Source organism: Hibiscus syriacus, unplaced genomic scaffold (assembly GCF_006381635.1).
Source record: "Hibiscus syriacus cultivar Baekdansim isolate YM2019G1 unplaced genomic scaffold, ASM638163v2 tig00111644_pilon, whole genome shotgun sequence".
NCBI lineage: Eukaryota > Viridiplantae > Streptophyta > Magnoliopsida > Malvales > Malvaceae > Hibiscus > Hibiscus syriacus.
Window position 1 is genome coordinate 1,528,787 of NW_024063144.1, and position 12,535 is coordinate 1,541,321.

A 12,535-nucleotide genomic window follows, 5' to 3' on the forward strand; every position below is an offset into this window, starting at 1 on the left:
TATTAAGATCATAGCACTTAAAATAGTAACGTTTGTAACGTTAAGCATCTGGATTGACTAAAAATAGCTTAAACACCTAAATAGGAAAAATATATAGTTTAAACACTTATTTTTATATTTAGTATAAGAAAAAAAAGCAAAGAGAAAATAGAGGGCTATAATTGTTTAATATAAAAAATTAAATATTTTCGTTTAATTTGTTTTCAGATTTTACAAGTCCAGTTTATTAAAATTATCCACTACAAAAAGCTGTCTACTATCAAAAGCAAATGTGTGCACTATTTATATGTATTATATATATAGATGAAGTATGAACAGTGTGTGATATTTTAATATTGCTTCAAACTATTCATGCAATATCAAATATAAATTTCAATCACTCCAACATCCAACGGCATAGCATTCAATTCTACGACATATTTGAAAACCCAAAAATTATGAAAATCAAACACAAACCCTAAGAAAACTTACATTCTAGATGGAACATAAGAGAAACACAATATGTCGTATGCCTCATTCGGTTGGCCCTTAAATGTTATTATTACCCATATAGTACTTGATTTTGTTGTCATTTAGAAGGAAAGTTCTGTTCCTTATTATCTGGATGGCTATGGAGAAACCTAGGAGAAATCAATTGGAAGGGTGTAATGGATTGGGTTACCGATGAAAACGGTGGAAAGTTGAGAGAATTAAGCAGGAGGCTTTGTTGTTGTGCACCTGAGCTCGGCATCTGAAAATGGTTTATTTGTTGTCTAGGATCCACGGGATGAGGTGGAAACAAAGGCGGTGTTCCGCCTCCTAGTGGCGGTGGACATAGAGATAATGCGGATGGCAATGGCGGCGCCACGGCATTGAAATTGTGTGCTTCTTCTGAATGGGGCGCATGTACTATAATTCCATGACTTCCTAAATGTGATGATGATGATGATGAAGGAAAACTCGAAGGCTCCAAATGGCGATATGAATGAGACGATGGTACGGTATTGTTTAAAGCTTGTGCACCATGATCATCTTCATTTGGTCCACATTTTTCTCGTTTATCACCAATTGCAACCCTAGAGATTTCTTTCGATTTAGCCCTCGAAAAGGCGTCGGAATTCAGAAAGCAGGCCGGCGGCAGCACCGGCAATGGTGGGAGTTCGTCGATATCATGCTTAGCAGCATCAAGCAACCAATCAACGACCTTGCTAGGTTGATTAAGTCCAAGCCTGTCTTGAATATCATACAATTGAATTGCAGTGGGAACCGACAGCCTTACCCTTCGGTCTCTCAATCCTTGTATGGTGTAAACTTTGCTGTGCCTGTCTTTTCCCCCAAAAGTACGCGAAACACGTACGATCCTCGGATCTTTCAATCTCAACCATGGTGACGGTGGCGCCGACGAACTCGATGGAGCTTTGTTGATCAGCTTGCTTTCATTCTTGTCGTCGTCGTTGTGTCTTGTCGGAGAATCTGCGTTTTCTGAACTCGAAATCATCTTATGTCTCTTATCATTGTTGCATCAGAAAGCTGAAAAACCAGGTGAATTCAATCCCCTTTTTTTTTTGCAAAAAGCTTCGAAATGTTATGAAAAATAAAGAACAACAACAAACACATAAAATTCATAAATTAATAATGAAAGTAAACAAATCCCTTTTTTCCTGGAAAAACTAAGAAAGTTTGTAAAGAAAAAATTGCTGAACTAACGGCTTATGCCTCAAACTTGAGACGAATAACAAACCCTAAATTTCATGCCCTTTTTATCAGATAGAAAGCTATGAAGATGTAACGCAGATCTCACAGTAATACTTAAAAAGGATATAGGTTTTTACAGAAAATGGAGAAGAAAGACCAGATTATTTGAAATAATCAAAGTTTCAAGCTAAGAAAAAATATCATAGTCCATTTAAACTTACAAAAATGTATCAAACACTTGAATGAAAGCACCTTTAAACTTTGGTTATGGACTTACCCAGGCCAATCTGAAGATATGTATATACATATATGTTTATATTGAGAGGTTACAATTTTTTGTTTTAATTATGAGAAAGAACTTACTGGTGAAGTTCATCCATTGCTGGAATTGTACCAACCATAGTCCATTGAAGAGGGAAAAGGAAAATAAAGAAAAGCAATGGTAGTAGGGCTTCCACGTGGTATATATCATTAACTAAATATGAATAATAAAACAAATATAAAAAATAAAAATGAAGTGATTAATTTTACTACCATTTGTGTCAACACCTACAAGATATTAGATGACGGATGTAAGATTTTATGTTAGATGAATTTATAAAGAAAAATATAAGGGCAAACTCAAATATTTAAGGTTGAAAACAATTTTTTTCTATGCACTCTTTTTCTCCTTCTAATGCTTGGGCTTGAGTTTCTCCCTGAACTCGAATATAAAGGTGGGTTTTTATTGAAGCCTTCTCTTCTTTAAAAAAATCAATATAAAATACAAAAAAAAAATATAAAATGTATGAGAATTTAAAATTTTTAAGGGCCGATTGTCCCACCCAATCTTTCGATCCATCCCTGCTTGCTCTCTTTGGATCCACTCTAACATATGAATATACTTTAATTTCATACTCACTCGAATGGCATGCAATCTTTCATTTCTTTCAATTTTTTTTGGACAAATTCTAAATCTAATCCTAATCTTACTTAGAGGGAGGAGAATGAGAGACTTTAGAAGATGAAAAGAGAGTACTCCTAGTGAGCCTAGAACCCATGATTTAAGGAAATATAAGAGAACAAAGATGAGCAGCTTAATTACCTGGCTAAATGTACTCAAACAATGGGGGACCATGCATGGCTTCACCACAAAAATAATATGATCGCTCAAACAATGTGAGTCGAGAATCTATGATCTAAGAAAATATGAGAGAATAAAGATAAACAGATTAACTACCATGCATGCCAAAATGTCATTCATATTCACCCGAGTTTGGATAACGATGTGATCGCTCTCTTCTTAACACAAAAACAATGGGGGACCATGCATGGCTAAACCGCATTTCAAAAAGTGAAATGGCATTCTTTATCGACAACTACAAAAGGCCTTTGTGAGGCGAATCCCTATCACATGGGGTTGATCAATGCATGCCTAATACTAGTACACAACATGTTCCTAACAACAAGTGGAATGTGAACCGATATTGTATATTACACTCTCAGAGAGAGAATTCAAATTCGAATCTCAAACAAATATCATTGGAAGGGATAGCCACAAATCCTGAACATAGGAAAGATGTTCTTGTAATACGATTCTTTGTTAGATTTTGTTGCTTTGTTCCTACTATCTAATCTAAACTGATTTCCAATAAGATTATTTATGACTTAACACAGATGCATGGATTTAATTTAAAGTTGCAGTCACGTATTCGGTCGTGTTGTGTTTATTACGGTTACAGACATAACAGAAGTTATTATCGTAATTGGCATCTATCCATTAAATTGCAGTTGTGATCCATTGTTATTAATGTGATTCTGTTTCACACCATTATTTTCCATGATAGTAGTTTCGGCCGCCACTGCTATCACTATATAACGGTTATTGTTTCGCTACTCGACTGTTATTTGAATCCCTACATAGAGGGGATAACATCAGCCGGAGAGGATAAGAGTACACAATCCACCAAAGATAAGTGTGGGAGGATTGTGAATTTGATAGTAGGGTTGGGACCAATCTCTATATCTGCTTTAGAAACATCGAGTAGTGATTGAAAAGAGGACCACACAAGACGCAGCTTTATGTGAAGAAAGAATATGCATGTATAAAGGACAAGTTTAAGTGTCTTTAAACCTAACAGTTGTTAGAAAATGAAAAAGAAATATATCAAATCTTCGGTCTCTCTATTCATTGAAACAAATGCAGTATTCAACTTCGATTGCTCATCTTGGATCATAACAAGCTGTTAGCTTTTTCTACATGCAAAAGTTTCTCCTAATTTTGATCAGATAAAATATGGGTAATGCAATCCTTCCAGAGAAGCAAAAATAGAAACCCTAGGGCTAGAAAGGAATCAAAGCATTACAAGTGAAAACAAGGAAATTTAACTGTTATAATAAAAGTTATGACATACTTTTTCCCCCAAGAAAACAAAACAATCTGCATAATTACTGGTTTAAACATGAACATGAAAAAGTCGTTTGATCATGAAGTTTTAAAGTGTGTGATCGTGTGTGTGCGTAATATATCAGAATAGCTGATTATCTGGTTTTTCTTTAAGTTTTTCCCAGATGAGTTGTTTGTTTGGTAGGGAAGAAAATCAGGAAAGAAACTTTTTTTCTTTTTAGGGTTGAGAGTATTTGTTTTTATTTGAAGCGTTGTAATTGGCAGTGGTGGGCATCTCAAGGTGATGAAACAAAGCAGTGAAAAGTATTCTTCACAAACTGCACAGTTTCTGATTCTCCTCATACAAAGCAAAGGTACCATTATTGTCACATAAATGGTCCCAAACTCCACACACTGTACAATTTAAACTATAGGGTAAAGTACACAAATAGTATCTCGATTATAGGGTATTATTTTGTTGAGTCCTCCGATTATTAAAAGGTACAAAATGGTTCATTGATTATAAGACATTGCTTTATAAAGTCCCTGACTATTAAAAATTACAAAATAGTCACCCCGACTATTCATATGTTCCAAATTCGTCCTTTTTCGTTAAAAAATTATGATAGTCTGAGCTAGACATTAACATATTGATTGAGATATGATAGTCGTTTGAGATTTTGTGATCAGAGTTTAACATATCGCGATCATCATGTTAACGTCTAGCTCAGATTGCCATCAATTTTTGTAACATAAAATGATGAGTTTTGAACATATAAAAAGTCGAGTAATCATTTTGTAACTTTTAATAGTTGGGGACTCAACAAAATAATATTATATAGTCAATGGACTATTTCATAAATTTTAATAGTCAGATGACTCAATAAAATAGTCTCCTATAATCGGGAGACCATTTATATACTTTACCCTAAAATATAATAAGCCAACCTTTCCGATTTAAATCCCATGAACTTTCCTGATAATTTCTTTATCTTTACAACGAAAGGTTACTATGAAATCCGGTTGTGCTGTGTTATATAATTTTCAAGCTTGTTTCATTATGTATACTTTTTGTAGAGTTAATGTGAGAAGTTAATTGGGCACTAGTTCAATGGATAAATAATTAAAATATTTTAAAAATAATAATTAATATTTTTATATAATTATTTTTATCTTTCGTACTTTTGTATGAAATAAAATAATTAAAAAATATACAAAATCTTTTAACATGTATTCAATATATCTAACGTTTGAATCTTTGTAAATTATTTATGATCATTTTGTGGGAAAAAATTAATTTAACTTAGTAGTTAAAGGAATCATTGTTATTTTTAGATGTTACGAGTTTAAACATTAGTAACCTAAAAGTTTTTAAAAAAGAGAAAAACCCCTAAAAGTTAAAAAAATGAACGGTATAAAAAAGAGAAAAAAAACCATAAAAAGTAAAAAAAAAATGAATTGTATGATGTGGGCAGTTTCCCACCCAATTACCTCACCAGCTCTCTTAACTCTAAACTGGCATAAGAATTAAGAAGGGTCTTCTTCTTTTTTTGGTATCATAAATTTGTGTAATGATGGTAGATTTTCTTAAAGATAATTAGGGTAGGTGATGGTGATAGTAAATTATCAGGGAGAAAGGTAAAACCTTTTATTTTTTTAATAGTGTTGGAAAAAATGTGATAAATTAGAAATTTTGGAGCATATTTCCTAAGTGTAAAGATGAAGAATCGAATAATAAATTTATTGATTCATATTCTACTACGTGATATCTTTACAACGGTATCTCATATGCTCAAAACGGTTGAGTGATGGATGAGAAATTAAAGCTCAAAATAAGGTAGATGTGAATTATGTTGTGTTAGGAAAATAGGAAAACTCATATCCTACGTTAGTGGAATATATATCAAGCAATGAAATGGTTTATATACACAAACCAACATGCTAGTAATTAAATGATTTAGGTTGATGTTGTGCCTCGCGTGTAGGCATAGGGGCGTTGCAAATCCAAGCTCGTTGAACCCATCGGTGTTGGGGGCATGCACCTACACGACATGGGCGATGTGAATATTTGGATCGGTCGGGGGCTTGTGAATTAAATGTTCTTTTTGGATTTTATGTGATTTCCTTTTAATTTAAATATTAAATATGGTATGACTTGCAATTCACGAATATATTCGATATGATACGGTGTTAATTGATTATTTTCGATTTTATTCAGATACATATTAACAACCGAAATATTTTTAAGGTGGTATTAATGGATTATTTTCAATTTAATTCAGATACTAATTAATAGCCTAAATATATTATTTCCAATTCATCTCCCTCGTGAAACACTGTAAATACGGTGCTAACCAACTAGGTTAAACACGGTTAAAAAAACTCTCTTTCTCTCTTGTTTTCGATTATAGTCTCTAGTAAGATTTGGTTCGTTATCTCGCAAGTTCTGCTACTGTGTGTTGATCATATCGTTGTTGTATCCTAGGAGACATACGACCAAGATATCTCGAGCATAAGGAGTGACTGAAAATCTATCTTAAGGAAACTACGTAGTTGCAGGCCTCAACCAGATTCAAGTTCGATATTCTATTATTGTTCGAGTTCTTTACTCTAAACTGTTTCTTCTACTTTATTAATAAAAATTCGATTTTTTATTTTTATTTTATTTTCGTCTCAAATTATGTAACAAATACAACCAATATGTTGAACCGATTAAAATTGTTGATTTGATATTTAAATTATTGTAATACTTCGTAATCAATACAATTCAATAGCTAGGCTTAATTTTTAATCAACCTCTTTAGCAAATGACTTAAACTTGCTAGGTTTTCTATCCATAGAATCTATATGGGTGATGTTCTTAAAATGGTGGCGATGTGAAAAGAAAACCTGGCCTGCGGATTATTCTAAAATTCCGCTTGCCAATATTTGTGTAGGGTAGTGTTTTACGAACAAAAAACTTCTTCCCAAATTCATAGCAACAAATTGCAAGAGCAGAACTCTCATGGCGGGAATTGAACCTAAAATTGTAGGGTGTGATTCTGGTTGTCTCAATGGCGAAACACTCTTAGGTGCTTTTAATTCAAATAAAGCTTGTAATGATAGTACATGTTGCGAGACTGTTGTAGACATCCGTTTTTGTCCAGGTCTTTTTTATTTATTTAATTAATTTTATTTTAATTTATTATTATTATTATTAATGGAAATTGCATTATTTTTTGTAGCCCAACACCCATCAGCCAGCCCAGATCTCAAGCCCATTACAAGTTGGCCCAGCAGCCCCAAACAGATTACAACAAGCTCGACCTAACTCAGGGACCCGGATCCAACACAGTATTCGGGCCAATAACCCAACCCAAACTGACCCAGAACCTTGCTAGGGTTTCCCTTTAGTCTCTATGAGCCGCCGCTATTTTGGCCCTTGGATCTAGACCCTTCAACGGTCTAGATCACTTAAGGGTTAGGGTTTCTCAACCCTAAGTGATAACCAACCACCACAGCCAGACGAAGTCAGCCACCAAGTTGCACGTTAGCCGTCGTCAAGCGACCCTGAGCCATCGCCGAACATCTCTGCGAGTCGTTCCCATCCATCCACAGTGACAGAAAGCAAAAATCATATCAAAGTCAGAGAAAACCCAATAAAAAATTAAGAACATGTACAAATGCTATCCCAAGGTCGATTTAATTCCTGCCACGGCCTTATCTCCTCTGGAAATATCAGACATCATCAATCACCAAAGGGCAATCACAGAAGAAAGATAAAAAGAAAAATCAGAGGAGAAGAAAAAGGGGATTCATTCGGGGGGTTTGAAAAAATGGAGGGAGAGAACGATTCGGGGTTTAGAGAGAAAAATCATAGAGACAAGTTGAGAGGGAACCCATTCGAAAAACCCAACCAAAGAGAAAAAAAACAAACAATATATTTGAACCGAAAAGAAAACCAAAGGATAAAAAGAAATAGAGAGAGGTTCATACCTTGTATCGGAGGAACGTCGGGAATCCGAGTGGTCGTCGGGGCTGTCTTTTCCCGATAGGTATTATCCTAGATCTAGGATTTTCTGGTGGGTTTTCGGGGAAGGGAACTTTATATCGGGGTTTAGGGTAAAGAGGGAAGGCTTTTAGGTTTGTTTGGGTATCTTCGGGCGGCGTACAGCGGCCATTTCCTCTCTGATTGAGAGAATTGAGAGAACTAATATCTCATTCTCTCTCTCTTCTTTCGGTTTCAAAGAGAAGCAAATGAGGAAAATGGCTTGATTTAGCCATGACTCGGCCTTATATTTGGCCAGCAAAACGACGTAGTTTTGCTATCCCCTTCCCCGTGTTTTTTTTTAAATTTTGGGGAAAATAGCACATTTGGTCCCCATTCTTTGTAACCTTATTTTCAGCTACTTAATGAAATCTATGCTATTTTATTTCGATCCTCTAGTTTTCATTATTTTCATTTAGTCACTAGTTTATGTTTTATGCTATATTTGTTGATATTCAGATTTTGCCCAATGATTTATGCATGTTTCATTTTGGTCACTGTTTTAATATTAAATGTTTTAGGTTTAATTATTTTTAGTCCTCCATGATTCTTGTTTATTTTATTTTAGTCTTTAATATTACTTAGGGTTTATTTTCATTTTTAGTACTTGTATTATTTAGTATTTACAATCTAGGCTCTGTTTATTTGTAATTATTGTTTTAGCCCTTTAAGTTTCTATATTTGTGTTTTAGTCCTTTAAATTTTGTTATTGTTGTTTAATCCCTTAAAGTTTATATTTTACTGTTTAGTCCTTTAAGTGTTTGTAATTACTGTTTTAGGCTTTTAAGTTTCTATTTTGATATTTTAACCCCTTCAGTTTCTATATTTGCTATTTAGTCCCTTAAATTCTTATATTTATTGTTTTAGTACATCAAGTTTCTATTTTCTCCATTTTGATCCTTGTAATTTCAAATACTTACTTTTTGGTCCTTTTATTTTGGGTTTGTAATGTTGACTTATTTTTATTTTAGTCATTTATTTATGAATGTATTTTACATATTATTTGTATTATGTAAACAATGTTTTTTTAATTCCATTTAATATAAATGTTTTATTTACCATTACATTTATTTCCTTTACACTTTTTTTATCTATGGATGAAACATTCAATAATTTTCAAGAACGTTTGTCATAGAATGGGTGTGAAAAGTACCACCTTACGGAGGAGGTACGATTCAATACAACATTCGAACGAAAGGAAAATTTGAAATAAATCATTTCTATTTTACTAATTAATTTGTTTCTATTATAATTCAAATGATGCAATGAGTATTGTTGTAAATAGCAATTTATTTTATTTCATACAAATTGTCCATATTAATTTATATTAGATTTGTATTTTTTAATCGATGAGGGAATATTTTTACGGATAAGAAATAGACGAGATAGTTTTTCGATGGAGGATTGCTAATCTCGAAGTTTCTTTTCAAGTTAGAGAATTTTCCCTAATTAAATAATTCGAGGCAAATTAATTAAATCTCGATAAGCGGATCATATGTTAACTTTATATTCGATTCATCATTTCCACTATTTACGACAATGTGTAAGCGACACAGTACTAATTTTGGGCACTGTGGGAGTGTTAATCCTTCCCCACGCGTAACCGACTCCCGAACCCGTTTTAATTGAATCTTTGGTAAACGCATACCAATTTTGTCTTAAAAACGATTTTCTTAAAATTGTTTTAAAAGACGTTTTATGTATTCGACATACCTAACCCAAAGGTCGATGGCGACTCCTATTCAATTTCAATTTTCAAAATTAAAGTCATAATTGTTTTTTAAAATAATATTTAATTGTTTTACCGAAAAAATGGTTATGACACCTACGATTCCATTATCTCTCGATACGTTTAATGCGACATTCGAGTGAGGGTTGAAAGAGATGTTGGACAAAATAAGACTCAATCAGATATGATACGAGCTCAAAATGCTTGAATGATTTAAAGAATTAAGGGAAAAGGTAAATAAATTATATGTAATACCTTCAAGCTTAATTGTATATGTGAATTATGGAAAGTAAAGTATTCCTTTTTGGAAGGCTAAATGAGTGTGCCAACAAAAATTAAAGGATACATGTAAAAAGCTTGAAGACGTCAGACGCTCCGATCATCTTTCGGAAGACACTATATGCTCCAATTGTCTTCCGATGTTAGGAATATATTCGGTTGTAGATTTGGAGGGGGGGAAATAAAGGTAATATTGGAGAAGAAAATTACTTGTCTACAACATGCGAAAGAGGACTAAGATGCATGCTTGTAAAAGTAAAAACTCGGATAAACATGTTATATCACAAGTGTCGACACCAAATTTCACATGGGCCGTACACAAGCCCAAAGATATTGGACCCATAAGTTGCAAGTCACTAGACCTACATACTACAATTGTAGGCCCATACCCTCATGCTCTATCTAAATAGGTAAGTATCTATCCATATATGTTTTGGATTTAATATAAAATAAAGTGTCTAAATTATGCACATTTTCTATTTAGGTGTCTAAATTATTTTTCGGCCAATATAAATATCTAACGTTACGAACGCTATCATTTTAAATTCGTCTACTGTAATGGTCATTCAAATTAGAATTTTTTGGGTGTCACTAGACCTACATACTACAATTGTAGGCCCATACCCCCATGCTCTCAAGTAGGGACGGATAACTCAAAAGGAAAAAGTGTAATTAACATTATAAAATGAGATAAAATCTAAACAAATTAAAATTATAAGATCTAAATAGATAAGTATCTATCCAAATATGTTTTGGATTTAATATAAATAAAGTGTCTAAATTATGCACATTTTCTATTTAGGTGTCTAAATTATTTTTCGGTCAATATAGGTATCTAACGTTACGAACGCTATCATTTTAAAAAATTATTCAAATGAAACATTTAAATTAGAATCTTTTTCTTTAAAAAACCCAAAATTTTAAAAATCTAAAAAAAAACTTCAAAATCTTTGAAACCTTAATTCTAATCTCTATATCCACGCTAGCCGCTACCTTTTATCTCCATCACCGTCGATCAAATCTTCACCGACAAACAAATGATATGATAAGGATGGCGGCGACAGTGGCCATGACCCGTAAGGGAGAAAGTAAGGTTAGGGTTAAAGATTTGGGAATGATTTTAGAGATTTACTTTTTATATATATAATTTTAAAGAAATTACATTTTTCTAAATATAATAAGAATTTTAATTTTTTTAAAAATAATTTTTAAAACTATATAAATGTGACTGTGTCACTTAACCGAAATTTTTAACAACCATTATATACGAGACATTTAAATAGTAACATTAGACATCTAAATTAATAAAAAAATACTTTAATTACCAAAATAAAAAATATAATTTGAGCACATTTTTTAATATTAAACCTATGCTTTAATAATAAAAAAAGAGAAAATCGCCTCAGTGACCAAAAAAAAGTTATAATATACGATTTTAACCAACTTTTTTTGGATTTGCCAAAATGACCAACAAAATCGCAACGCGAAATAAAAATCGCAACGCGATCCCCAGAATCGCAAATCAGTTTCCAAAATCGCAACGCGATTCTTGAAAATCGCAATGCGATAGTACAAATTCGCATTGCGATTTTCCAAAATCGCAACGCGAATATGAAAATCGCAACGCGAACACATAAATCGCAACGCGTATCCGTAAATCGCAACGCGTATCCGTAAATCGCAACGCGTATGGGTAAATCGCAATGCGTATCCGTATTCGCAACGCGTATCCGTAAATCGCAACGAGAATCTGTAAATCGCAACGATAATCCGTAAATCGCAACGAGAATCTGTAAATCGCAACGATAATCCGTAAATCGCAACGAGAATCTGTAAATCACAACACTGAAATTTTGGGTATATAACACTGAAATCATAAACTAAATCCCTAAATCGCAACTCATTCCATCTCATCTATCACTCTCTCCGGCGACATCCGTTCCTATATCCAACGACATCCTTCCCAATCCGGCAACAGGTTTTAGTTTCGCAGCTCGTCTGTTTAGTAAATTAATTTACAACCATGAAATCATCTAATGTTGATCATGTTTGGATAGATTTGTGTTTGGAGGGTCATGGGATAATGTTCATGGTGTTTTACAATATATGCCTTTACCCATGAATCTTCAACTAAAATTGTCTTTACAAAAGTTAACTTATGAAACTCTAATGCTACGTGTTTCAAATAAATTGAATTTAGAGCCCCTAAGTGGATTTAGGCTATCTTATCAGAGAAATGGTAAAGTTTATTTGTTAACCGACAATGAAGATGTTGAACGATTCATTGCTTACATTAGTGTTTCACAAGATGATGTTACATTGTATGTTGTTGAACCTAGAAGTAGTATTGTTGGGTCAGTAGCGGGTAGTAATCAACTAAGTTTTTCTCAAAACCCACAACCTTTCTCTAATCCAAATCCCAATCAACTTTCAGCACCAAATTCCGGTTTTCGTATTGACC

At 33.2% G+C, this 12,535-nt stretch overlaps 1 protein-coding gene across 4 annotated transcripts; it reads right to left on the reverse strand.

Annotated features, from left to right (window-relative positions):
* Positions 1-325: 325 nt before the first annotated feature.
* LOC120166679 (transcription factor TCP13-like) lies at positions 326-2,871 on the reverse strand. 4 transcript variants are annotated; one of them, XM_039175916.1, is made up of 2 exons: positions 2,759-2,871; positions 326-1,509 (listed from the first exon to the last, which is right to left on the reverse strand). In XM_039175916.1, the coding sequence occupies exon 2, from the start codon at positions 1,475-1,477 to the stop codon at positions 569-571; it is 909 nt and encodes a 302-aa protein (XP_039031847.1). In that variant the 5' UTR covers positions 1,478-1,509; positions 2,759-2,871; the 3' UTR covers positions 326-568. The 4 variants fall into 4 exon arrangements, with proteins under 4 accessions (XP_039031847.1, XP_039031845.1, XP_039031846.1 ...); XM_039175914.1 differs by lacking the exon at positions 2,759-2,871 and adding an exon at positions 2,038-2,143; XM_039175915.1 differs by lacking the exon at positions 2,759-2,871 and adding an exon at positions 1,896-1,993.
* Positions 2,872-12,535: the final 9,664 nt, after the last annotated feature.